Source organism: Argiope bruennichi, chromosome 10 (genome assembly GCF_947563725.1).
Source record: "Argiope bruennichi chromosome 10, qqArgBrue1.1, whole genome shotgun sequence".
NCBI lineage: Eukaryota > Metazoa > Arthropoda > Arachnida > Araneae > Araneidae > Argiope > Argiope bruennichi.
The window spans coordinates 35,642,614-35,670,423 of record NC_079160.1 but is presented as its reverse complement, the minus strand read 5'-3'; the positions used below and the strand labels follow the sequence as shown (position 1 = coordinate 35,670,423).

Here is a 27,810-nt window from a genome sequence, read left to right as displayed (position 1 = left end):
TAATTTTTTTTCTTGTTCTATGTTTCGATACCTATCGTAAGAAGATAGTTTTCACTTCAAGGTCGAATCGAAATACAGAGCTATCATAGCTCAGTTATTAGAGGTCTGGTCTCGTGTACCTGGGGTGGTGAGTTAAATCCTCTCTTTTGGCTGGATGAAATTGATTTTATTTCTATGTTTCGATACCTATCTTATAAAGAAAGTTTTCATTTCAAGGCGAATCAAAGCGAAGAGCCATCATAGCTCAGTGGTTAGAGCACTGTTCTTTAAACGAGGTTTCGTGAGTTCAATCCTCACGGGTGGTAGAAGAAAAGTGATTTTTTTTCTTGCCCTGTGTTTAGATACCTATCGTATGAAGAAAGTTTTCAGTTCAAGGACGAGTCAAAACACAGAGCCATCATAGCTCAGAGGTTAGAGCACTGGTCTCGTAAACCAGGGGTCGTGAGTTCAATCCTCACTGGTGGCTTGATGAATCTGATTTTTTTCTTTTTCTATGTTTCGATACCTATCGTATGAAGAAAGTTTTCATTTCAATTCGAATCAAAAGAAAGATCCATCATAGCTCAGTCTTTAGAGCACTGGTCTTGTAAAACCAGTGGCAGTGAGTTTAATCCTCATTGGTGGAAGGACAAAAGTGTTTTTTTCTTGCAATGTGTTGAGATACCTATCGTATGAAGAAAGTTTTCACTTAAAGGACAAATGAAAACACAGGGTAATCATAGCTCAGTGGTTAGACCACTGGTCTCGTAAACCAGGGGTCGTGAGTTAAATCCTCACTGGTGGATTGATGAAAGTGAGGCTTTTTCTTCTTATTCTATGTTTCGATACCTATTGTATATAGAAAGTTTTTATTTCAAGGGCGAGTCAAAACGTAGAGCAAGCATAGCTCAGGGGTTAGAGTACGGGTCTCGTAAACCAGGGGTCGTGAGTTTAGATGTCACTGGTGGCTTGATGAAACTGATATTTTTTCTTGTTCTATGTTTCGATACCTATCATATAAAGAACGTTTTCATTTTAAGGCGAATCAAATCAAAGAGCCATTATAGCTCAGAGCACTGGCTTGTAAACCAGGGCCGCGAGTTCAATCTTTACTGTTGGTTTGATGAAACTGATTTTTTTCTTTTTCTATGTTTCGATACCTATCGTATGTAGAAAGTTTTCATTTCAAGGCGAATCAATGCAACGAGCCATCCTTGCTCAGTGGTTAGAGCCTTTGTTTTGTAAACCAGGTGTCGTAAGTTCAATCCTCATTAGTGGAAGGACAAAGTTTTTTTTTTCTTGTCTTAGTCGAGTTTCTTAGTCTTAGTTTCTTGTCGAGTCACAGCACAGAGCCACCATAGAACAGTGGTTACAGCACTCGTCTTGTAAACTAGGTGTCGTGAGTTCAGTCGTCACTGGTGGCTTGATAAAACTGATTTTTTTTCTTTTGCTATGTTTCGATACCTATAGTATGAAGAAAGTTTTCACTTGAAGGACAAGTCAAAACGCAGAGCCATCTTAGCTCAGTGGTTAGAGCACTAGTCTCGTAAACCAGGTGTCGTGAGTTCAATCCTAACTGGTGGCTAGAGCAAAGTGATGCTTTTTTTTCTTATTCTATGTTTCGATTCCTATTGTATAAAGAAAGTTTTCATTTCAAGGGCGAGTCAAAACGGAAATAGCTCAGTTTTTAGAGCACTAGTCTTGTAAACCAGGGGTCTTGAGTTCAATCCTCTCTGGTGGCTTGATGAAAAAGTTTTTTTTTCTTGCCGTGTGTTTCCGATACCTATCGTATAAAAAAAAGTTTTCATTTCATGAGCGAGTCAAAACACAGAGCCATCAGAGCGCGGTGGTTAGATCACTGGTCTTGTAAAACAGGGGTTTTGAGTTCAATCCTCACTGGTGGCTTGATGAAACTGATTTTTTTTCTTTTTCTATGTTTCGATAACTGTCGCATGAAGAAAGTTTTCACTTCAATGGCGAATCAAAAGACAGAGACATAATAGATCAGTCTGTACAGCATTGGTCTTGTAAACCACGGGTCGTGTGTTCAGTCCTCACAGATTTCTTGATGAAACTGATTTTTTTTTCTTGTTCTATGTTTCGATACCTATCGTATGAAGAATGTTTTCACTTCAAGGACAAGTCAAAGCACAGCGCCATCATAGCTCAGTGGTTAGAGCACTGGTCTCGTAAATAAGGGGTCGTGAGTTTAGACCTCACTGGTGGATTGAGGAAACGGTTTTTTTTTTCTTGTTCTATGTTCTTTGTTTCGATACCTATCGTAAAAAGAAAAATTTCCCTTCAAGGGCGAGTCAAAACACTGGGCCATCATAGCTCAGTGGTTAGAGAATGGTCTTGTAAACCAGGGGTCGTGAGTTTAATCCTCACTGGTGGCTTGATGGAACTGATTTTTTTTCTTGTTCTATGTTTCGATACCTATCGTATGAAGAAAGTTATCATTTCAAAGGCGAGTCAAAATGCAGAGCCATCATAGCTCAGTGGTTAGAGCACTGGTCTCGTAAACCAGGGGTCGTGAGTTCAATCCTCACTGGTGGCTTGATGAAACTGATTTTTTTCTTGTTCTATGTTTCGATACCTATCGTATGAAGAAAGTTTTCATTTCAATTCGAATCGAAAGAAAGATCCATCATAGCTCAGTCTTTGGAGTACTGGTCTTGTAAACCAGGGGTCGTGAATTTAATCCTCATTGGTGGAAGGACAAAAGTGTTTTTTTTCTTGCCTTGTGTTTAGATACCTATTGTATGAAGAAAGTTTTCACTTAAAGGACAAATGAAAACACAGGGTAATCATAGCTCAGTGGTTAGAGCACTGGTCTCGTAAACCAGGGGTCGTGAGTTAAATCCTCACTGGTGGCTTGATGAAAGTGATATTTTTTCTTATTATTCTATGTTTCGATACCTATTGTATAAAGAAAGATTTCATTTCAAGTGCGAGTCAAAACGCTGAACAATCATAGATCAGTGGTTAGAGCACTGTTCTCGTAAACCAGGGGTCGTGAGTTTAATCCTCATTGGTGGCTTGATGAACGTGATATTTTTTTCTTGCCCTGTATTTCGATACCTATCGTATGAAGAAAGTTTTCATTTCATGGGAGAGTCAAAAGACAGAGCCGTCATATCTCAGTGGTTAGAGCACTGGTCTCGTAAATAAGGGGTCGTGAGTTTAGACCTCACTGGTGGATTGATGAAACGGTTTTTTTTTCTTGTTCTATGTTCTTTGTTTCGATACCTATCGTATAAAGAAAAATTTCCCTTCAAGGGCGAGTCAAAAGACAGAGCCATCATAGCTCAGTGGTTAGAGAATGGTCTTGTAAACCAGGTGTCATGAGTTCAATCCTTACTGGTGGCTTGTTGAAACTGATTGCTTTTTGTTGAACTGTGTATAGATGCCTATCGTATGAAGAAAGTTTTCACTTCAAGGACGAGTCATAACACAGAGAAATTATAGCTCAGTGGTTACAGCACTGGTCTTTTAAACCAGGGGTCGTGAGTTCAATCCTCACTGGTGGCTTGATGAAACTGATTTTATCTTGTTCTATGTTTCGATACCTATCGTATGAAGAAAGTTTTCATTTCAATTCGAATAAAAAAAAGATCCATCATAGCTCAGTCTTTAGAGCACTGGTCTTGTAAACCAGGGGTAGTGAGTTTAATCCTCATTGATGGCAGGACAAACGTGTTTTTTTCTTGCCCTGTGTTTAGATACCTATCGTATGAAGAAAGTGTTCACTTAAAGGACAAATGTAAACACAGGGTAATCATAGCTCAGTGGTAATAGCTCTGGTCTCGTAAACCAGGGGTCATGAGTTAAATCCTCACTGGTGGCTTGATGAAAGTGATGTTTTTTCTTATTATTCTATGTTTCGATACCTATTCTATAAAGAAAGTTTTCATTTCAAGTGCGAGTCAAAACGTAGAATAATCATAACTCAGTGGTTAGAGCACTGGTCTTGTAAACCAGGGGTCGTGAGTCCAATCCTCATTGGTGGCTTGATGAAAGTGATATTTTTTTCTTGCCCTGTATTTCGATACCTATCGTATGAAAAAAGTTTTCACTTCAAGGACAAGACAAAACACAGAGCCATCATAGCTCAGTGGTTAGAGCACTGGTCTTGTAAACGAGGGGGCGCGAGTTGAATCCTCACAGGTGGAAGAAGAAAAGTAATTTTTTTTCTTGCCCTGTGTTTAGATACCTATCGTATGAAGAAAGTTTTCACTTCAAGGGCGAGTCAAAACACAGAGCCATCGTATCTCAGTGGTTAGAGCACTGGTCTTGTAAACCAGGGGTCGTGAGTTCAGTCCTCACTGGTGGCTTAATAAAACTAATTTTTTTTCTTGTTCTATTTTTCGATACCTATCGAATGAAGAAAGTTTTCACTTCAAGAACAAGTCAAAACACAGAGCCATCGTAGTACAGTGGTTACAGCACTCGTCTTGTAAACTAGGGGTCGTGAGTTTAGTCCTCATTGGTGGCTTGATAACACTAATTCTTTTTCTTTTTCTATGTTTCGATACCTATCGTATGAAGAAATTTTCACTTCAAGGACAAGACAAAACACAGAGCCATCATACCTCAGTGGTTAGAGCACTGGTCTTGTAAACGAGGTGTCGTGAGTTCAATCTTCACTGGTGGCTTGATGAAACTGATTTTATCTTGTTCTATGTTTCGATACCTATCGTATGAAGAAAGTTTTCATTTCAATTCGAATAAAAAAAAGATCCATCATAGCTCAGTCTTTAGAGCACTGGTCTTGTAAACCAGGGGTCGTGAGTTTAATCCTCATTGGTGGCAATACAAAAGTGTTTTTTCTCTTGCCCTGTGTTTAGATACCTATCGTATGAAGAAAGTGTTCTCTTAAAGGACAAATGAAAACACAGGGTAATCATAACTTCATTGTAATAGCACTGGTCTCGTAAACCAGGGGTCATGTGTTAAATCCTCACTGGTGGCTTGATGAAAGTGTTGTTTTTTCTTATTATTCCATGTTTCGATACCTATTCTATAAAGAAAGTTTTCGTTTCAAGTGCGAGTCAAAACGTAGAATAATCATAACTCAGTGGTTAGAGCACTGGTCTTGTAAACCAGGGGTCGTGACTCCAATCCTCATTGGTTTCTTGATGAAAGTGATATTTTTTTCTTGCCCTGTATTTCGATACCTATCGTATGAAAAAAGTTTTCACTTTTAGGACAAGACAAAACACAGAGCCATGATAGCTCAGTGGTTAGAGCACTGGTCTTGTAAACGAGGGGTCGCGAGTTGAATCCTCACAGGTGGAAGAAGAAAAGTAATTTTTTTTCTTGCCCTGTGTTTAGATACCTATCGTATGAAGAAAGTTTTCACTTCAAGGACGAGTCAAATAACAGAGAAATTATAGCTCAGTGGTTAGAGCACTGGTCTCGTAAATCAGAGGGTGTGAGTTCAATCCTTACGGGTTTCTTGATAAATGTGATTTTTTTTCTTGCCCTGTGTTTCGATACCTTTCGTATATAGAAAGTTTGCAATTCAAGGGGGATTCGAAACGCAGAGCCTTCATACCTCAGTGGATAGTTCACTGGTCTTGTAAAACAGTGGTCATGAGTTCCATCCGCTCTTGTGGCTTGATGAAAGCGGTTTTTAATATTGTTTTGTGTTTCGATTTCTCTAGTATAAAGAAAGTTTTCACTTCAAAGGCGGATCCAAACACGGAGCCATCTTAGCTCAGTGGTTTGAGCCTTGGTCCTGTAAACCAGAGTTCGTGAATTCAATCCTCAATAGTGGCTTGATAAAAGTCATATCATTTTTCTTGTTCTGTGTTTCTATAATTATCGTATGACGAAAATTTTTTCTTCAAGGAGAATTTAAAATTCAGAGCCGTCTTAGCGCAGTGATTAGAGCATTGGTCTTGTATACAATGGTTCTTGTGTTCAATCCTTATAGGTGACTTGAAAGTTATTTTTTTTCTTGCTCTGTGTTTCGATACCTATCGTATAAAGAAGGTTTTCAATTCAAGGGAGATTTAAATCCCAGAGCTTTCATAGCACAGTGGTTATTGCACTGGTCTCATAAACCTCTAGTCGTTCAATCCTCACTAGTGGCTTGAAAAAAGTCATACCAATTTTCTAGTTCTGTGTTTCGATACCTATCGTATGAAAAAAATTTCACTTCAAGGAGGATTTAAAGTTCAGAACCATCTTAGCTCAGTGGTTAGAGTATTGGTATTGTAAACCAGGGGGCTTGAGTTTAATCCTCGATGGTGGCTTGACGAAAGTGGTTTTTTTTGGTTCTGTGTTTCCAGACCTGTCTTATAAAGAATGTTTTCACTTCAAGGGTGAGTCAAAACACAGAGCCATCATAGCTCTGTGGTTAGAGCGCTCATCATAAACCAGGGGTCGTCAGTTGAATCCTCCTTGGTGGCTTGACGAAAAGGATTTCTTTTTCTTGTTCTCTGTTTTGATACCTATCGTATAAAGAAAGTTTTCACTTTATGGGCTAGTCGAAACACAGAGCCATCATAGCTCAGTTGATAGAGCACTGGGCTCTTAAAACCGTTGTCATGAGTTCATTCCTGATTGGTGGCTTTGTATAAGTGATATCTTTATTCTTGTTCTGTGCTTCGATACCCATCCTATGAAGAAAGGTTTCACTTCAAGGGCGATTTAAATAAAAGAGCATACATAGCTCAGTCTTTAGAGCACTGATCCTGGAAAACAGGGGTCGTGATTTCAATCGTTACTGGTATCTTTATGAAAATGATTTTTTTTTCTTGCCTTGTGTTTAGATACTTATAGTATATAGAAAGTTTGCACTTCAAGTGCAATTCAAAACGCAGAGACATCCTAGCTTAGAGGTTAGATCACTGGTCTTGTACACTAGGGGTCGAAAGTAGTATCCTCCCTGGTGGCTTGATGAAAGCGATTTTTTATTCTTGTTCCGTGTTTCGATACCTATCGCATGAAAAAAGTTTTCACTTCAAGGGTTATTCAAAACACTGAGCCATCATAGCTCAGATGTTAGAGCGCTATTCTTGAAAACCAGGGGTCGTGAGTTGAATCCTCACTGGTGGCTTCAAGAAAGCTATTTTTTTTCTTGTTCTGTGTTTCGATACCTCACGTGTAAAGAAGTTTTCACTTCAATGGAGAGCCAAAACGCAGAGCTATCATAGCTAAGTGGGTATTGCAATGGGCTCGTAAACCAGGGGTCGGGAGTTCAATCCTTACTAGTGGTTTGATGAAAGTGATTTTTTTCTTCTTGCCCTGTGTTTCGATACCTCGCGTATAAAGAAAGTTTTCATTTCAATGGCGAGTCAAAACGCAGAGCCATCATAGCTAAGTGGCTATTGCAATGTTCTCGTAAACCAGGTGTCGGGAGTTCAATCCTTACTAGTGGCTTGATGAAAGAGATTTTTTTCTTGCCCTGTGTTTCGATACCTATCGCATAATGTAAGTTTTCACTTGAAGGGCTAGTTAAAAAACAGAGCCATCATAGCACAGTTCTAGAACTGTGGTCTTGCAAATCAAGGGGTCGTGAGTTCAATCCTCACTGGTGGCTTGATGAAAGTGATTTTTCTTCTTGCCCTATGTTTCGATATCTCTCGTATAGAGAATGTTTTCAGTCCAAGGGTGAGCCAAAACACAAACAAAATTTGGAAGCAAAAGGAGACCCGAGATTTATATTGTTTAAGAGCCCTTAAGAAGACAATAGAACCTCAGGGCCCTTTAATCCAACTCTGGAAGGAATGGCGACTAGCATATATTGACTTCGTCGGCATGTGCACACGATACAAAATTAAAAATACATATCAAAACAATTCTCGTGTTGCTTCAAAGCGATATGTTAAACTATCTTACTGTACATTTTTCTTAACGTCGTTAATCTGAATAAATGCAATTTTTGGTGACAACAGCAAACTCTCTTGAGACTATTTCGAATAATATTTTGTAGCTGAATTAATTAACAAGCAAAGTGATGCGATGAATTCAAGGCAACTGTAAAAATGTTCAATGAATCAATTTGAAATGTGTAGGATGATTTGTTTAACATTTATAATAACTAATTATTATATACATTAAAATAAGTACCATTTCTTTTTTACCACGTATGTTAGCGTTTTATATCTATATATTGCCCCGATTATAAAATATTTGACACGAGAACAAAACTAGAACAGATGAAACAATTGACGCCCCGAAGCCGAGTGACGCCGTGAAAGCGTGTTGGGCTCATAATCCAGAGGTCCGTGACGCTGTGTTAATTTTTTATTTTCGTCTGTTTGTAATTTCAGAATTTATCAAAGCTTGCTTGACTTATCTTTCGTGCATAAATAAGCTACGGCTTAATCAAAAGCTTAAATCTTCGTAATATGATCGCTTATTTTGACGATCTTTATCAGCTTAATGTATGTAGTTTCGACATCGGGAAGTAAATGTTAGTCGAATGAACATTTTTCTAAAATAATTAGTCATTGAATCAACTAATTTGCTTTTAATTAATAAATAAAAAATACCTTTTCTTTTTTTCGTAGTTTTTTTTCTGCAGCAAAATTTATTGAATGACAAAAAAAATTTTGATAAGTAAATGGAGAATGTAAAGAGTTAAAATAAGTTAGTCAAAATAAGTTTAATAAAATTATGATAGTAATTATCCAAAGTTTAATAAAATAAGTTAATAGGATAAAAGAGTTTTAACATTTAAAAAATGTTTTAAACACTTTTTATTTATATTTATTGTGATACACAAAAGAAAGAAAGAAAAAGGCAGTGTTTAATTGCTTTAATATTCAATCTTTTATATAATCTCCATAAAAATGACATATTAGACAAATAATGAAATTATAAAAGGACTACTGATAAAAAATACTTTTGCTTCCGCCCGGGATCGAACCGGGAAAGAAAGAAAGAAAAAGGCAGTGTTTAATTGCTTTAATATTCAATCTTTTATATAATCTCCATAAAAATGACAAATTTATTAGACAAATAGTGAAATTATAGAAGGACTATTGATAAAAAATGCTTTTGTTTCCGCCCGGGATCGAAGCGGGGACCTTGCGCGTGTGAAGCGCACGTGATAACCACTACACTACGGAAACACTTGCCATGAAACCCAAATATATTTGTTTTGCTTACCCCTTATAATCTTAAAACTGAATTAATGTATATAGATAAAGTTTTTGGCACTTTGCAAGCAGACCAGGGAAATTCGAGCTATCAAATTTGGCATAAATTTACTTTTGAGTGTAAAAATTGGTAATTCGAACCGTTTTTTTTAAATATTCATTTCAATCTGAAATTAATTAGAAATTAGCTATTATTTTGACATTTCAACCCGATAATCTCGGAGGAAACTTGTTTTACACTGTTTAAAATTTTAAAAGTAAGCTTGTAAAGGTTTCAATTTCAAACCTGAATCCCCTCCTCCTCCTTTTTTTTTTTTTTTTTTTTTTTTTTGCATAATGTTGAGTTCCTTTTAAAAAATATTTTTCCATAATTGCCGGTGCTACAAGTAAAATTGAATTGTTTTCATTTTTTTATATTTATATTTTCTTGTACATTTTCATTTTTAAATTCGGTTTTTCTTTTTTGTTCCCATTTTAAAAGCCAAAGAATGAATATTTTGTTTAGTTGTTTCATATTCTTTGACAATGTTGTAATGAATTTTCCTTTTCTTAATTTGTTTCATTGAGATTTTTTTTGGGGGGGTGGGGAGAGCTTGTGAACAAAACTATCTTCGTAAGCATTAAGTATCTGTAGTAGATATTTTGTATGATTATATTTTGTTATTCATTGATTTTTTTATCAGCATCTTTCAATCCTGTTAATAAGTTAACAAAAGTGCGTATATGATACATATAAAACAAGCACTAATTTAGGATTTATTGAATTATGATTATTGAGTCATTGCCATAAATAAAAATCCAATGAAAATTAAATCTCTGTACTATTAGATCCATAAAGTATATTTCGTTTTAAATAAGTTTGTTTGAAAAGTTACTGTAATAGTTTACTCTAATCAATATCATTATCAAAATATTTAATTAAAAGGAATTAAAAAATTAAGAGTCTGTTCATAGAGACTTAAGAGAAAAAATACTTGTATTGCTCTACTCCTGTGAGAAATTTCTTTATCAGGAACGGTACTAAAATTATGTATTTCCTTAATTTCTCAGATTTATTTCGTTTAGTTGATTATTATTGACTTTCAGATCGAAAAACTAACTTTTTAACATAGATTACTTTTCAATTTCTTTGTATTGAAATATTTGCATAATTAATACAAGTAAAAATAAAACAAAGGAAAATAACAAACTATTTTTGCTTATATTCTAAAACTTTTCTTTCCAAAAATAAGAACTCCTCGGGGGGGGGGCGCCTCGAAATGAGGATGAGATGCTTCAGGTATGGTGGTTGTATTTCGCCACCCTGGAGGGTAAACAAAAAGGTGGGAGATTTGCCTCCTCCCATCGATGATGGGGCGTACTTCCTTCGGGAAGGGTTGTACCGTGGCCGGTGATGGCCCTTAGGCCTCAATCACAGTTCCCGCCAATGTTGCTGTTGCAGTAGTTCGGTATTCAGTTTTCGTTATCCGTGTGCCTTCGGACGAGTCGGAGAGTGACAGTGATATGACTTTCTAAAAATAAGCTTTTCAACAGCGTTATAAACATTTCAAACATCAATACATAAAATTTTAAGCGATATAAATTTTAAAGCAAATAGTGCTTCTTAACAAGCCAAGAGATATTTTAAATGAGTAAATTTTAATTTTGTAATTCTTTATACTCTTTCGCATATACAAAAGCCTTTTCTTTATCTCTACCGGCATTTATTAGATATTAAAATGAAGGAAATTTTAGATTATCAAACAAAAAGGTAGGATTTTTTTTTCTTCAAAAGTTTCTTCTTAGTAAACTCTGTGATTAAATTTAAAACTTTAAAAGGTGAAAGTCACATGAACACTCATAAGAATCTCAATTTCTTCTATGTTATTTTCTGGTTGAAAATAACAATAAATGTCTCAAATAAAACGTAACATCTAATAAGGAGAGAAAATAAGTTAGAAATTCAAAGGATGAAATTAGTTGTTGTTAAACCTGTAGCAAATGCAACAAGAATTAAACCGCCCGAACAGGGACTTGAACCCTGGACCGTTAGGTTAAAAGCCTAACGCTCTACCGACTGAGCTATCCGGGCTCTTCAGAAAGGCCCGTGCTTTACTCTTGCAATAAAGCCAACTGTTACAATAGGGAACTGCAATTTTTTTCTACCTTCTGATATACGAAATTTACAAAATAAAAAGTATTGTCAAGAAATTCAAATACAGAGATTTGAATTTCTTGGCCAATCATTAAATCATGAATCGAATTTTTTTAGTCTATCTACGAGCATTATAACTCAAAAACATGTTGAGATTGACAAAGGAAAATTGGTATGTGGTCTGTGTACTACGTTTGTAGATTTCTGTCAAATTTTGAATGAAATCCATTCAAAGGATGTCTGTCTCTTCGGCTATCCCAAAGCAACTGAACGTGATTATTACAAAACGAAATGAAATTAGATGAATAGAATTTGAAACACAGATTTTGCAATTAAGGTGTAGATCCGAATCAGATTTGAAACCAATCGGTCAAAAAGTTGACTGCCTATCTCTCTATACATTCTTTCGTATGCTAACTAGAAACCTCTTAAGCGAAATGTTTTGAATAAATTAACGTTATTTGAATGCGTTACTTTGGAAAGTTATTTGAATACTTTTTATGTATCAAATTTGGTTTCCGTCGGACGAAAAAATATCACCAGAAATGCTCACTCGGTCTTCTGTATTATCCTACGAAGCACACAACGAATATGATAGGGAATGAAAATAAAAATCTGAGTACTCATGGCATTCACGCTCTTGCCTAAGGGCCATAATTTTAAAGAGGGGAGGGGGATTGCATTCTTTGTAAGAATTATGCGAGAAAGTTTCGGGGAGAGTCTCTCCCGCTGGGTTGTCATCAAATCAATCGATATTTCATTTTTAAATTAAAATTAATAATGAATTCTAGCATTATTCGTTCGCGAATTTTACTTTTAATACGAAACATTCGTTACATAAAAACAGTTTTTTTCCCCATAGGAATCTATGTTAAATAGGACAATGTCTTCCCTTACGATAAAAATATTCAAAAAAAATTATGATAATATAATTTAATACGTAAAAATGCATGCTTTTTTGGCAAGAAAATTGACTTAACTTGTTTTTGGCGAAAATGAGACACGGCATTATATTTAAATAAATCGGTAACCAGTATAGCTACTGCATCATTAGGATGATGCTTATCATCATATGAATGCCATAATTTTTCTAGCTTTCATCATCTCTTTTATTTCATTAGAGGGTTGATGCTCTGTTACGTCTATTATTTCTTCCTCTCTTGACCAAATCACCTTTAGAGCATTTTGCTGTGACACGGAATTCAACTCCATAAACTCTTCGGTAGTTCTGGCTATGTTCTTCCGCCAGCTCATCAATGTCCTTGCTATCCACTTCTAACCCCAAAAACTCGGCCAGAGACAAAATCTCATCGATTACGACTTCACATTTATTTGTTCAAACCCCTCAGAGAACAGTTTGATAACGCTACACACTCAAAATATCTTCCATGTAGATATAAGGACTCTCTTCAAACAAACACTCAACATAAACAGTCCAGCATGTGACGCTACTGTGTCTCTTCGTCACTCGTTCTGCGAAACATCGCTCGATAATCGAGTCACTTTTTTTATATTTTGTTTTGCTGGTTATGCGGGGCACTCGCTTTGCGAGGTTTTCTTTAAACAAAGTGAGACTGTAAAATATCATTTGAGGATTTCCGTGGAATTTTGAAAAAGATGCTCGAACGATAGATTTTACAGGAGCTAACAAATAAATTTGTTAATGAAAGCTTAAAATAAATAAACACTTTAAATTATATTTTAAATATTTATTTACAAAAAAAAAAAATGTGTCAAAAACCAGAGGATTAATTTTGCTGTTGGCCCTAGATTATTTTTGGTTCACTCGCTTTTGTGTCACTTTTTTTCATTTATCTATGGTTATTTATAAAGACAGGTATGCTAATTTGCCGTTACTTAAAAAAAAAAAGTACGATGTTGAATACCTTAAAGATGTGTAGTCACATTTTTTATTAATTATATTATTTTATTTATAATTAATTCAATTAATTCTCTGTTTATAATTAAAATGCTTTGACTTGAGAAATTTTATTTATTACCTCTTAAAAATTCCTATATAAATATTTCTGTTTCTGATATTATAGTCATTACAGAAAAAATGAAGCTAAATCAAGTCAAGATTCAGTGTATGAAATAACATTTGGCTTTTTATTATTGGCTTTTTTTTAGCAAAATTAATTTATATATTTCTAATAAATAAATAAATATTGAATTCTACTCAACATTTAATGAGTTTTAAATTTCAAAAGGGAAATAAATTCAACACCATTTACCGAAATGAAAATGTAAGATAATTTCAAACATTATTGAGATTAATAAGAGAAATGTTTTTATGGGCCTCTGGCACTAGCCTATTTTACTTGTCTTTAATCTGCTTCTAGAGTCATGCCGAAATGTAAAGAAATACTAAATTAGTTTTGGAAATTATGTTCCTTTAAAATTTATTATCAAATCCTCAAATAGGCAATAATTTTCCTATCAATTATAATGATGATATTATATTTCTTTTTCCAACCATTTATTAACCCTGCATTTTGAAATGTGACAACTGACTGCTATTAAATAACAGTTTTTATTGCAGAAGTAATGCAGCACCAAGAAAATGCGTGATTTTCCCACGCCAAAGAAAATAAGACGGAGAGGCCAAAATGACCATTAATGACGATTTAACTGACCGTAAGAATTAGATTGGAACACAAATAAAAAAATAAGGTTCAGGACCAAAAATTGATCCAGATCAAAACTATTTCAGAAAATATATATAACTTCTTTATTTATTTACTGCAATAATACATTATATTTTATGTGTACTGCATTTTTAATTATATAATTCAATAAAAAATTACTTTTCAATAAAGTATTTTTACAAAGCCTATTTATAAAATTTTACAAAAATTAAGATGAAAACAGTTTTGAAAGGGTTTTTTTTTCGGGGTTGGGGCAGATAATTAATGAAAAGAAAAAAATCGGGGTAAATGCAGTGAGATGCAGTTTCTGAAGCTCTATAAGGCAGCAAAGTCACCTTAGTATCACATTATGTTGAACGCAGATATCCCATGTCGTTAATCCTTTGGATGCAATCAAGACGAAATGAGTTCATAATTCATTTTTAAATCATTTCCCTTTTCCTCATCTTATTACGCCAATTATATATTATATATAAAGAAACCTTAAATTAACTTCTACTTAACTGATTAAGTATCACATTAACTACGTCAAGCACATGAAAACCATCTGTCATAAAAATATGTGAATCTGATTTCTATATTTACACAAAATAGCAACAGATGTTTCTGTATAAAAAGTAATGGGTTGCTCTTACTACTTTCATTTTATCTGCCTGAAAGTCTTGACCAATCTTTCGATGCCTCTCGTAAAAAGATTGTTTTCACTTTAAGTGTAAACAGACAGCGGGAACTCAGTGCTTAGAACACTGGTCTTGTAAACCCGGGGTCGTGAATTCAATCCTCGTTAGCGACTTTAAGATTAAGAATCTTTTTCATGCCCAATCTTTCGATGCCTCTCGTACAAAAATTGTTTTCACTTTAAGTGGAAAGCGAAACACAGAGCCATCATAGCTCAGTGGTTAGAGCACTGGTCTCGTAAACCAGGGGTCGTGAGTTCAATCCTCACTGGTGGCTTGATGAAGGTGTTTTTTTTTCTTGCCCTGTGTTTCGATACCTCTCGTATAAAGAAAGTTAGAAAGTTTTCACTTCAAGGGCGGGTCAAAACACAGACCCATCGTAGCTCAGTGGTTAGAGCACTGGTCTCGTAAACCGGGGGTCGTGAGTTCAATCCTCAGTGGTGACTTGATGCTAGCAAGTCTTTTTTTCTCGACTGATGTTTCGACATTACTTGTAAAAAGATTTCACTTTAAACGCAAATGGAAGGAGCACTCATGGGTACTGACGGAGCACTCATAGCTCAGTGGATAGAGCACAGGTCTCGTAAAGCAAGAGTCGTGAGTTCGTTTATCCCTGGTTGCTTGATTATTGAGAAATTTTTTTTATCCACAAGCTTTCGATGCCTCTCCTAAAAAGATAGTGTTCACTTTATGTGCAAGAATACCGAAGCGTCATTATAGTTCAGAGGTCAGAGCACTAGTTTTGTAAACCAGTGTACGTGAGTTTAATCGTCAATGGTTTTTGGATGCTTTTTTTTTTTTTTTTTTTGCCCTGGTGGCACAAGAATGACAATTTTTTCCACTCATCCTTATGTTTTCGATACAACTTGTAAGATTATGATACCGTTCATTAATTTTTTGTGCGTAAAATTTATTTTTCCCCTGAAAATTTGCAGGTGCATATTTATAGTGATTTCTTGTTTAATGTAATATAAAATGAAAGGTAACCGTTTAATTTCAGATTTGAAATATTAATGCTTAATAATTATACCAAATTTAATGAAATTTAAATTGCTATAAAAATAATGCCATATGTATCTTTTATAGTAACAAATAAAAAAAAATAACTACATTAAAAATATAATATTGAAATTATATATTGAAGAACTCTATTCATAAGCGCTTAAGTGAAACTTTCTAATTTTCATGACATTGTTTTGTGCCTGTTAATTTAAATTTAATTTTTATATAAATTATTTATTCTGCGCAAGTATTCTTAAAGAATTTAAAAATGAAACAAAGTAAATGAAATTTCGTAGTCGGTAGGATTCGAACCTACGCGGGAAGATCCCAATGGATTTCTAGTCCATCGCCTTAACCACTCGGCCACGACTACTCGCGCAGTTGTTGCTTTGCATATATTTAAATGCTTACATACCAGTCGCTGTGCTGTGTTCAATGATGTTAGCATCTTTCGAAAAGGTAGCTCAAATGTGATATTCTTATTAAAATCCGTCATTTATACAGAGACGAACATAAAATTCTTTCGTAGGAAAAAGAAAGAAAAGACTTTAGATGTGATGAAAGGAAAGATCAGTACTCTCTGTCTGAAATTGGCCGTCACGTTTTAACAATTCTTAAGTGTAGTACATCTTAGTCATATTCATAAATAATTTTTTCCTTTGCTTATCTTTAACTACAATGGTAAGACAGATTCTAACAATAATAAAATAAATCACTGAACGTAGTCGATAGGATTCGAACCTACGCGGGAAGATCCCAATGGATTTCTAGTCCATCGCCTTAACCACTCGGCCACGACTACACACAGATGAGCGTGTTTGCATGTTTTCAAATAATTTAATGCTTGTAGCTGAGCTGTAGCGATGGTAGAATCTTTCAAAGAGGCAGCTCACAATATGATATTCTTATGAAAATCAGTCATTTATATAGAGATGGATATAAAATTCTTCCACAGAAAAAAAAAAAAAAGACATGAAACATTTTTTTTCCCGATCCTAAATTTGGTGGTCACTTTTTAACAATTTTTAATCATAATATATATTAGTTATATTCATAAAATTTTTCTTATACTTAAAAGGAAAGAACAAATATATTATCCTTTCTTGCTCTTAAGTAATTGTATTAACTTCTTTAAAATTGATTTCTAATTATTCTTTCTTGCAAAGGAAGAGATTCTAATGATAAAAGTGGTTTCTCATCAATTACGAATTTTACTAAAATGATTGCCCGAATGGATTTCCAACGGATTTCTAGTCCATCGCCTTGACCACATTGTCACGACTACAAGTTATCAGCTATTTGTTTATATTAAAGTATTTGCATACCTGTGAGTGTGTTACATTAATGTTAACATCTTTCAAAATGGTAGCTACCAATGTAAAATTCTTTTGAAGTCTTATCAATTACAAATAGGCACAAAGATTAATCTATGAAGATTTGTTGCAAAACATTTAATTAATTTTTTTCATTACAAAATTTGCATTTTGTAATGATGATCTTATGTCATGATAAAAATTAAATTCCACAAATTATATTAAATTAATATCGTTCACGTTATAAAGTAATACAGAGAGATAATTGCATTCAGTATACAGTTAAAAGTTGATAGTTTATTAACAATTAATGAAAAGGATTCATAAACTTCACAGTAGTAATACTTTCATAATTAGTTTAATCATTATTTATTTTGATATAGGTTTGAGCAAAGCAAAAGAAAGTTCATGTGAGGGCTATCTTAAAAAAAAAAAACTGACCTTCAATTTTCCTATGTACGGTAATAATGACAGAGCGGCTCCACCGCGCACAAGGGAGGAAGACAACTTAATACGCATGCTTGAATTTTTTCGTCCTTATTCGAGTGTGTCAGTTGCTGCCTGCTGGCCATTGAGTAAAGTTCTCAGTAAATTATAAGTGTTCGTCGGATTTTTTTAAATTTCTCTCAAGATCCAGACTTTCTTGGCGAAACACGAAACTCCAGTTGTCTCCTAACCTCCCTACTCACCAGATATGGCTCCTTGCGATTTCTGGTTTGTTTCCGAGATTGAAGATGTCCAGTTGAAAGAATCCCGTTTTGAGTAGAGAAATAAGGCAGAACGCGATAACAGAGATGAACACCATTCCAAAAGAAGGCTTCCCGGAGTGTTTTCGGCTGTCGTAAGATCGGTGGGTTAAATGTGTAAATGCGCAAGGGGTCTACTTTGAAGGGGATTAGGGTCTCGATTTCGTCACTTAAGTAATATATCTTTCCTGGCCAAAGTTAGACAGCTCTTGCACACCATAAAATTTTTTAATTAAATTTGTCCACTATTTTAATATTTCTTTATCACTTTTGAAAAATATTACAGTAAATATTATATCGGAACTTTCAATGAATTTTATTTTCCATTTGTGTAACCCACTTTTAAGTCATGCAACTTAAGGAACCAGGGTGATGGATGCCAAGTCTAAGGAAACTAAAGGAAGATTATTTTTAACCGTTTAACTTAAAAAGCAACTGAATTTAGGTTGAAAATGTTCAAAAATATTTTTACAAAATGAATTCACTATCAGTATCTGATATAGAATATAAATTAATAGTTTTAATAATTTTAAAAAAAATTTTAATGAGTAAATTTAAAGAAATAAGAGGAATTTAGAATTCTGAGATTCTTTGCAAGATTCCCTAAGTTACTTGATTTTAAGTGTCATCCTGTATTTTATATAAAAATTTGCAAATATTTATTCAATTTTTGTATATAGACTAAAGTCTTAATCTCGACAGTTTTTATACACACATAGGGTTTAATTTTATACGTATATAATGAACTTCGGGTTCGGTTCAGTTATATTAGCGTCCCGTTTTTAAAGCAACATTAGGGCTATTTTTTGATGGATTTTGTAATTTGAGCCTCGGTTAGATGACGAGGACGACACCTGAGCTAACATCCCCTTTCCAAACTTTCACACCACACCATAGGGAGAAGGTTCAACAGATTTAACGTGTACCAGACCTGCTTATGCGATGGTTCTTCGATGGAATCGGGTCTCGAGCGTGAAACCCTCCGGTTCTGAAACCAAGACCTTTCCAAAAAGCCACAGCGGCCCCAGTAAATTTCGAAAAGCCACGAAAATAAAGCAAAGACTTGCAAAGCATGATTAGGTTCCATGGACCCTTAGGTTGTAGACCCATCAGCTTCCACTACGTCTCTCTGCTTCTGTTAATGCGAGCTCTTATCAGTTCTACTGATACCCCCCCAAGTTCTTGGGGGGGGGTACTTACCAAGAACTTGGTAAGTACCCCCCCCCAAGAACTACCCGAACCAAGAACTTGGAATACATGTTCAACATGTTAAAGATAGAATTTCTCTTGATGCGGTACTTAGGTAGTAGAAAGTAGTGGAAGCACATGAGAACCACAACTCACAGGACTCCGTACTGAAACAACGATTCATCATTTTGTATTTTTTATTAAATTACTACTTTTATCTTAAATTGAAAACTCACTTGGCGTTTGTAAAGTTCAAGATTTAAATGTTAATGGAATAGTTTATATATATATATATATATATATATATATATATATATATATATATATATATATATATATATATATATATATATATATATATATATATATATATATATATATATATATATATATATATATATATAAATTATTCTGTTATTTTAATTTGCAAACTTAATTGGCATCAGTAATCTTATAAGATTTAAATGTTAGTGAATACTGAGTGACATTGTTCTTTTTGAAATATTCACCCTATAGGCATTTATAATTATAAATAATGGATATTTCTTTTTAAGTGTTTTATGTGTGGTGAATCGCATATAAGCCAGTAACAGCGCTTCTGCCCGAACAGCTGTTTTGGCAAAATCGTACCGTTACTGGACTGCTAACCAAAAGGTCCCAGGTTCTATCCTCACGCGTCCCTCACTTCTAAATATGCAAAGAAAACATTGGTAAGTATTAATGAATATCAGTATAAACTCATGGTTAAGAATAGATATGTTTTTGATAAAAAGATTGCTGAATTAACCTTCTTCTAAATGATCTCGATAATATTTCATTCGTGTAAGTTTTATGCCCCTATTACTAAAAATCACGAGTATTATCTTATACGATAAATATTATCTTATTATTGCCATATTTGTTTCATTAGAACTAGTAATTTATTTATTACTTTTGAAAAATGTAACCATTTTTGTGTATTATTTTCATTTGATACGATTATTTCTTACAGAATGAAGACTATTTCAACAAATGACCAAATCCTCCATCAAATTATAAAAATAAAGTATTTATTGTTATAAAAGCGTTTGTGTACCGGCACGCTTCGATACAGACCATTAAAGTATTATTATATTCGGCATAGATGTATTTTAGAAGGTAAGAATTTACCTCATTTTGATGTTTTTACTTCATATCATGTAAAAATATTATAGCATAAATTTAATTTTTTATATCATTTTAAAATTTCAAAAACTTTCTTTTCAATAACCTAAATTTATTTGCCATGCAGTTTATTTCTCTCTCTCTGTATATATATATATATATATATATATATATATATATATATATATATATATATATATATATATATATATATATATACAGAAGCCACACAAAAGCAGAAGTAAAGAAGAGGATGAAACAAATGATCACTAGTCTTATATAACATGGGATTTCCGGCCAAGCGCCAATTCAATACACGTGGTGACCTTTGACAAGGGCACCGAAAGGATCACTTTCACTTGATACGTAGATTTGACTGCTAAGTAATTTTTACACAGCTTCATACGAGGAATGAGATCAGGAAATAAGAGAATATTTTACTACGGGCTAAATTAAGATAAAGTTTTGGAAATTAATTTGGATTAAATTAAGAGTTTAAAATATCATTATATATATATATATATATATATATATATATATATATATATATAATCAATGGATTTCAGTGTTGTAATGAAATTATAACTCTTTTCATTTTTATAGCAAATATCACATAATATTCTCTCATTACTGAAAGTTAAGCTAAAAAATATAAAAACCTGCTAATTTTATGAGACATTTACATGAGAAATCAGCAAGTGAAATTGTATTACCGTAAAATACAAAATTTCAATATAGATTAATAAGGCACTCATTCAAGTGTTTCAATAGCCTTATATACTCAATTAGTCTCGACTTCATAAAAGAAAGATTAAACTCGGCTTTAGAAAAATTACACTTTTACTGAGAGAAAGAATCATGAACACCAAGCTATGCAGAACAGATTGAATTTAAATTGCAGACAATCAATGTTCAGGGTAAACCAACCGCTAGATTGGGCAGTACAATGCTATCAGTGATATATCCAAGGTTATATTTCAAAGAGCTTAGGTAACACTTTTAAATTCAGGGGTTTTCAAAAGGTAGTAATCTTTAGGAGAGTTGATGTAGGGTTTGCAGAGGGTGCAATATAAACGGAGGTTATGAAATATTTAAGAACATGAAGAAATTCTGATGTATGTTTTTAATTATATAATCTAATAGTCTTGTAACTGCCTCGTAGGAACATCAAAGAATTTCCTTCTACTAGAATTTCAGCTGGTAGTAGAAGGTAATTTCATGTATCTATACTTATATAAAGCTCAATGTGTGTGTGTGTGTGCGTTGGTGCTCTATAGGGCAGATCTGCTCATGATGAATGTGAGAAAAAACTTCTTGAAATATTACATAAATTAAGAAAGATATTCTTTAGTGCCCATAAGGTTTAAATACTCAGCGACTATGTTTTCAGTACACATATTTAAAAAATCCTTCGTTTCAGTAAAAAATGTTCTTATATTAATTGCAATTTAACCATTTCCACTTTAATTTAAAGCATAAATTCTACGGGAGCTAACAGAAAATTAGAGAGATACATATTACGTTATGACTGAAGGCCTTTATAATATTATGAATGACATATGACTATCAAAATTTGAAGCTTTAAAATATTTTGATGAAGAAGCTATTAAAATAGGAGTTACATCAGATATTTAATTATTAAAATTTTAACGAGCATTAAGATTGGTGAACCGGCTGGTTGCCAAAGGCGGCTAATAATAAAATAAAAGAAACTGTGATATTTTAAATTTTAAACTGGGTAAAAACTATGATTGATGATTTTATATGTGACGACATGCAATGAAGCTACAATTTTTACATATATTTTCATCTTTGTCAGTATTAAATTTAATTATTTTTAATAAACAATTAAGAAAAAAATGTTTATTTATTAATAAACAACTAAGAAGTTTCTTAAAATTGTTTATTTATTAATAAATAATTTAAAAAGGGGTTTATCCTAAATATTTCATTTAAATATACCAAATAATCATTTCAATTTTTTTTTTCATTGCGTCATTCAATATTACTTTTCAAAGAAATCGCGACAGTTTTGTTAACTTGAACAGCATTTCAAAATTTGAAATTTATGGGTTCTTGAACTGAAACCATGCTTAAGTAAGGAGCAATGCCCAACCTCTCTGAGCAATGGCATAGCTTGAAGTAGGCTGTTATGCCAAGAACGTCCACTTGGACTGCTCTCGGCGATAGTATAAAGAGGCACCAACATATAAGTACGTTTGTAAACTTTCTTTGGAAAATATAGAAAAGGGGAAAAGACTGATATGCTCCGGGTGACGTGTACAATTATTTATTAAATCACAGTTTTCGTGTAACTAATTTTTATAACTGTACTTTGAATTTAGCAATTTTATTTTCATATCTTAAATGTAGTATATAAATGTATAGTAGACTTAAATATAGTACAAAATTACTATGGAATTTTACATTATTCACCACTTTTGAAGAGTCATAATTAACAAAAAGGATGTTAACTTAATATCTTTTATGGAAGCATGTTAAAAAAATATTTAAGGATATTATTTAGATGAATGAAAAAAAAAAAATATTTTCAGGAACTTTTGGTGCTCTCTTACTTTGCCTTGTTTATACTGATCTCTTCAGTTCTGTCAAAATGTAAAGGAATATTGAATTACTTGGTTGAAAATTTTTAATATGCCCTTTTAATTCACTAAATAGCACCTGTATAACTTACCGAAGACAAAGCATTATTAAATAAATCAGCAATAAAATTGCTTAAAGAACAACTCCTCTTGTTTGTTCGGATTTCCATACTGGCGAGGAAATCAAAGAGCACTTTAAAATATTTCAATCAGTTTTTTCCTTATCCATTCTAAATTATAGGTTCCTTTAAATACAGTATTATAAAGAATAATTAATTATCCCTAAAAATGCAATATTTTTCTAATCAATGATGATGATGAGATTATACTTTTTATCCCTTAGTTTCTAATCATATGTATTTTTATAGAGCAGCTATTTTCATTGCTATTTTATTCCAGGTCATAAAATGTGTAGATATACATTTTCGAAGTCAAATATGATGAGGCGAACGAAATTAATTGCTATCTTCCTGGTGCCATTTGCCTCATCGTAACATTTCGTCAATCCAAAGAGCAACCCGACATTAATTTCTGCTTACTCAGCTGGGCACATGAAACTTTAATTATACCAAATGCTCGAAGTTCTCTTCTCTAAAAACCTGAGAATCTGTTCGTTATATTTGCACAACGATAGCTGCAGGTGCATTGAAATGAACAGTAATATGTTGTCTTTAGGATTTCATTTTATGAGTTAGGATTTCTTCTGGGTTACCATTGCTCAGTGTTTACAGCCCTCGTCTTGTAAACCAGAGATCTTGAGTTCAATCCACATTAGTGGCTGGAGATTATCAAAGATGTTTTTTCCAAAAATTGATGTTTAATATTTTATTGAACAAGCCATTAAAAACCAGATTAAAAAATATTTAAAGGAAAATTTTAGAATGTCAAAGGAGCTAATGACAAATATAATTTTTGGAAGGAAAAAAAATAAATAAAAGCCTCCACTTAGTTGGTAGGCTTCGAACCTACGCAAGAATTTACCAATGGCTTTCTAGTCCACGAATACACACTCATTTGCAGGTATTAAATTATTCTCTGTCGTTCTGCTCTAATTCCCTAATTGTTGCGATGTTAACGTCTTTCAAAACGGTACCTAACAATATGATATTGTTATGAAAAACCGCCAAATAGAAATGGGCATAAAACTCTTTCTCAGAAAAAAGAAAGATTTTCTTTCCTGATCTGAAATTGCTGTTTATGTTTTAACAGTTCTTAATTGTAGTACATTCTCAATATATCCATTATATTTCTTTTCATATTTAAAAGGAAAGAAACGAAATCTGAAATTTTTTTTGATGTACTTACATTAACTGCAATGGGAGAATATATTCTAACAATAAAAGTGTTCTCTCATTCATGATGAAATTAAGAATGAAAAAAAAAAAACTGAACGTAGTCGGTAGGATTCGAACCTACGCGGGAAAATCCCAATGGATTTCTAGTCCATCGCCTTAACCACTCGGCCACGACTACACGTATAATTGCATCTTTACATGTATTCAAATGTTTGCATACTTGTCGCTGTGCTGTAGTGACGATATAATCTTTTGAAAAGGCAATTCACAATGTGGTATTCTTATGAAAATCCGTCATTTATATACAGATGGATATAAAATTTTTCCACAGGAAAAAGGAAGTAAAGATCCAAGATGTGATAAAAGAAAATACTGTGTGTCCTTGAAAGTGACGGTCGCGTTTTAACAATTTTTAATTGTAGTACATCTTACATATATTCATAAATGTTTTTCCCTTTCTTATTTTTAACTACAATGGTCGGACGAATTCTAAAAATAATAAATAAAAAAAGAAACTTTCGAACGTAGTCGGTAGGATTCGAACCTACGCGGGAAGATCCCAATGGATTTCTAGTCCATCGCCTTAAGCACTCGGCCACGACTACACACAGAATCGTCTGTTTGCATGTAAGTGAATACTGTAGTTCTTTTTTCTTCTCTTAGTTTTATTGTTTATCAGTAGTTCCGTTGTTGCGCGATTAATTGATTCTCTGTTGAAGTTTTCAAATAATATTTTATATTATTCTGTGTTAAAGGCTTCCCCAGCAAATACTGTAAACTTAGAGCATGGCAAAAGAAAAAAAATCTCTGCATGTTTCAGCCACCAATAAAGATTTTACTCTTGATTCCTGGTGTGCAAGACTGGTGCTAGAACGTCGGAGCTACATCGTCTTCAGGTGCGCTTTCGTACATGAAGTGAAAACAATCTTTTCGCGAGTGATATCAGGACACTAGGAGAAGGAAAGGAAATACACAATAGGAGAAAGTATTCGCTTTCATCAAGGCTTCAGTGAGGATTCAATTCAAGGTCCTGCGTGAGAATATCAGAGAACTAACCACTGAGCTAAAGCCCTGTTCCGACGACCTGAGGCCACCTTGAGTCTGGCAAACTTTTCCTTTTTTTCCTTTCTCTTGTGGTTTTCTGGGGTTCTTTGTTCTTTTTACCGACAATTTGCGTTTAGCTTCCGATCACGTACAATGGCGGGGTTTGTCCAACAGTGGGCCAGTTGGAATTTTTATGACCAAATCTGTAAGGCAACTGGTCCTCGGAACGGGGCTTAAGACGACTCTGCCTACCTCTTTGTACTTGAAGTGAAAAAAATCTTTTCACACGCGGTATCGAAACACCAGAGTAAGGGAAAAAAATCGTAATTAGCAGGCTCTACTTAGCAATCGAACACACAACACTTGGCTTACAAAAACTGTTCTTTAATCGCTGAAATACTGTGTATGGCGGCCTCTTATGAGTTTCTGCCTATAAAATGATATCGCCGAAAAGGTAACTCCATATTGTTTAAGTCAGAGCATCTGCAGATGTTCTTCATGTTTGTTTGTTTCTTACGACACTTGCCACTGACAAGCCCGCTGTTACGAAGACAGCGATTTAAGCCTGAGGGGGATGTCTCTTATTTTTTATAGCAGTGCCAACTAGGGCCAAGAGTACGACTTTGCTACTCACGCATCAGTCATTCGCTTGCACAACCCCTTTTTACAGGAGGGCACATTCACACATCTCACAGATAGAACAACAGAACAACAACCATGCCCAAACCGGGACTCGAACCCGGGGAAGACGCGCTACCCCTATGCCAGGACGCCGGCGTTCTTCATGTAAATACAGAGAACAGATTCCCAGATTTTTTTATGTCAAAATGATTTCAAGAGAGTTTTATGTAATTAAAGTGACTTGTATTCAGACAAATAAGCGTTAATATCGGATTGTTATTTCCATTTTAAATCATTTGCGTAATGACGTGATGGGGCAAATAGCGTATGGATGTAACTAGGGCTAATGGCAAAGGGAAAAATAGCAATATTGTTAGCACACTTATGGCTTTGAATAATGTTTTAGCAACACATTTTACTATTCATGAACTTAAAATTTGTTACATCAATGTTAAACATCTCCAATAAATAATAGCATCTAATAGCTTTCAGCAATCACGTAAGAATATTAGAAAGTGGGGGATAAAAAGAATTTTCTCAACGGCAATAAAGATTAGAAATGTATTGCATTTTTGGGGATAATTAATACTTCTTTATAATACTAATACCGATTTTAAAGGAACTTACAATTTAGAAAAGGGAAGGAAATAATTTTAAAGTGCTTTTTAAATTTATCACCAATTCGGTAACCCAAACAAGCAAATAGTAAAGAATTTCAAGTAACCTTATTGTTGATTTGTTTAAAAATGTTTCATCTTATTAGTATTTACAACTGCTACTTTGGCAATTGGGCGATTTTAACACTTTGGAAAAATGAAAGAGTGAGTCAAAGAAGTTTTCTACCTAATAATATAGTATGGATTTACACTTTGGTAGAAAACTAGATACGCATACAGACAAAGTTCAGCAGTGTTTCACCAGAGGGTGAAAAAGGACTGTTTACTAAAAAACTGGTAGTTCGAGCCCATTTGAGGACGCGAAGAGAGATATTTATTCTGATTAAGAATTTTTTTTAATAATATTATTGGCAGGAATAGCAAATATGTAAAGTAATTTCTACGAAACTGAGAGATAAGGAGGGGACTGAAGGGCGCAATCGACCAGTGCGTTAAGCTGCCAAACTAATTGGTTTGGTTTGGTTATATTAACGTCCCGTTTGAAGCAATACTAGGGCTATTTTGGGACGGACCTCGTAATTTTGAACCACGGTCAGATGACGAGGACGACACCTGAGCTGGCACCCTCCTCTCCACACCACACCACACCAACGGGAGGACGTTTGGTCATGACGGATTTAACGTGCAGCAGACCCCCTTACACGACGGTTCTTCGGTGGAATCGGGTCACGAACCTGAAACCCTCCGGTTACGAAACCGAGACCTTAACACCAGGCCACCGCGGTACACTGCCATACGAAAGGTAGATGGTTTGAAACCACATCGAGGCGGGGAGATTTATTATTTAATTAAAAAAATTTTCTTCATAAGATCTTTTGGTGAAATTTTAAAATTCGTATAATTGTTTCTATGTAATCGACACACGCATCGTAGCATTCGTGGCGTTATCGGAGGTTCGAACGCAACTGGAGATGGGGAGAATTATAATTTTAATAAACAAATTTTTTAACAAGATTTTTTCGCAACATTTTTTCAAATTTGTAAAATTGTTTCGATGTAATTGAGACACACACCGTGGCTTCCGTGGCGCAAATGGCTAGCGTGTTCAATTGTTAAACGAAAAGTTGGTGATTAGAGACCACCTTCAGGCGGGACGAATTATTATTTCCATGAAGAATTTATTTTAATAAGAATTTTTTGATGGAATTTTAAAATTCCTAAAATTATTTATATGTAATCGAGCTAGGTAACGTGGTCTTCTTCTCGCATTCGGCCAGCACGTTCAGCTGTTAACGAAAAGGTGAATGATTTGAGTACACATGGACGCGAAACGAATAATTATTTCAATGAAGAATTTTTTTTAAACCAGATATTTTGGTGGAATTCTAAAATTCGTAAAATTCTTTCTATATAAGAGAGACACGCAGATAGTCCACCGTGGAGCTGTAAGCTAGCGCGTTTAACTGTTAACCGAAAGTTTCGTTGTTCGAGTCCACCTGGGGGCGAGAAGTGTTGTTATTTTAATGAAGAATTTTTTAAATAATATTATTTGTTGAAATTTCAAATCCTTACAAATTTTCTATGTAATCCATAAAACCAGCGTGGCCTCCATGGAGCAATCGGCTAACGCGTTCGGCTGTTAACCAGAAGGTTTGTTGTTCGTGCCAACCTGGAGGCGAGAGGTGTT

At 34.1% G+C, this 27,810-nt stretch overlaps 1 protein-coding gene and 11 non-coding genes across 12 annotated transcripts in view; 5 read left to right on the top strand and 7 right to left on the bottom strand.

Moving 5' to 3' along the window:
• The window catches only part of LOC129987496 (target of Nesh-SH3-like), a 47,083-nt gene extending 29,698 nt beyond the window's left edge, over positions 1–17,385 (bottom strand). The window contains exon 1 of the mRNA XM_056095470.1: positions 17,308–17,385. Coding sequence (XP_055951445.1) covers positions 17,308–17,385 — 78 coding nt within the window. The remainder of the gene's footprint in view (positions 1–17,307) is intronic.
• On the top strand, positions 394–466 carry Trnat-cgu (transfer RNA threonine (anticodon CGU)). Its single transcript has one exon. It is a non-coding gene; the product is annotated as a tRNA-Thr (tRNA).
• Trnat-cgu (transfer RNA threonine (anticodon CGU)) lies at positions 2,464–2,536 on the top strand. Its single transcript has one exon. It is a non-coding gene; the product is annotated as a tRNA-Thr (tRNA).
• On the top strand, positions 2,783–2,855 carry Trnat-cgu (transfer RNA threonine (anticodon CGU)). Its single transcript has one exon. It is a non-coding gene; the product is annotated as a tRNA-Thr (tRNA).
• On the top strand, positions 4,241–4,313 carry Trnat-ugu (transfer RNA threonine (anticodon UGU)). Its single transcript has one exon. It is a non-coding gene; the product is annotated as a tRNA-Thr (tRNA).
• Trnav-cac (transfer RNA valine (anticodon CAC)) lies at positions 8,993–9,065 on the bottom strand. The gene has a single exon. It is a non-coding gene; the product is annotated as a tRNA-Val (tRNA).
• Trnak-uuu (transfer RNA lysine (anticodon UUU)) lies at positions 11,091–11,163 on the bottom strand. The gene has a single exon. It is a non-coding gene; the product is annotated as a tRNA-Lys (tRNA).
• Positions 14,756–14,828, top strand: Trnat-cgu (transfer RNA threonine (anticodon CGU)). Its single transcript has one exon. It is a non-coding gene; the product is annotated as a tRNA-Thr (tRNA).
• Trnas-aga (transfer RNA serine (anticodon AGA)) lies at positions 15,845–15,926 on the bottom strand. The gene has a single exon. It is a non-coding gene; the product is annotated as a tRNA-Ser (tRNA).
• Positions 16,274–16,355, bottom strand: Trnas-aga (transfer RNA serine (anticodon AGA)). The gene has a single exon. It is a non-coding gene; the product is annotated as a tRNA-Ser (tRNA).
• A 6,552-nt stretch (positions 17,386–23,937) lies between the features above and the next one.
• On the bottom strand, positions 23,938–24,019 carry Trnas-aga (transfer RNA serine (anticodon AGA)). The gene has a single exon. It is a non-coding gene; the product is annotated as a tRNA-Ser (tRNA).
• A 345-nt stretch (positions 24,020–24,364) lies between these two features.
• Trnas-aga (transfer RNA serine (anticodon AGA)) lies at positions 24,365–24,446 on the bottom strand. Its single transcript has one exon. It is a non-coding gene; the product is annotated as a tRNA-Ser (tRNA).
• Between the last annotated feature and the right edge of the window lie 3,364 nt (positions 24,447–27,810).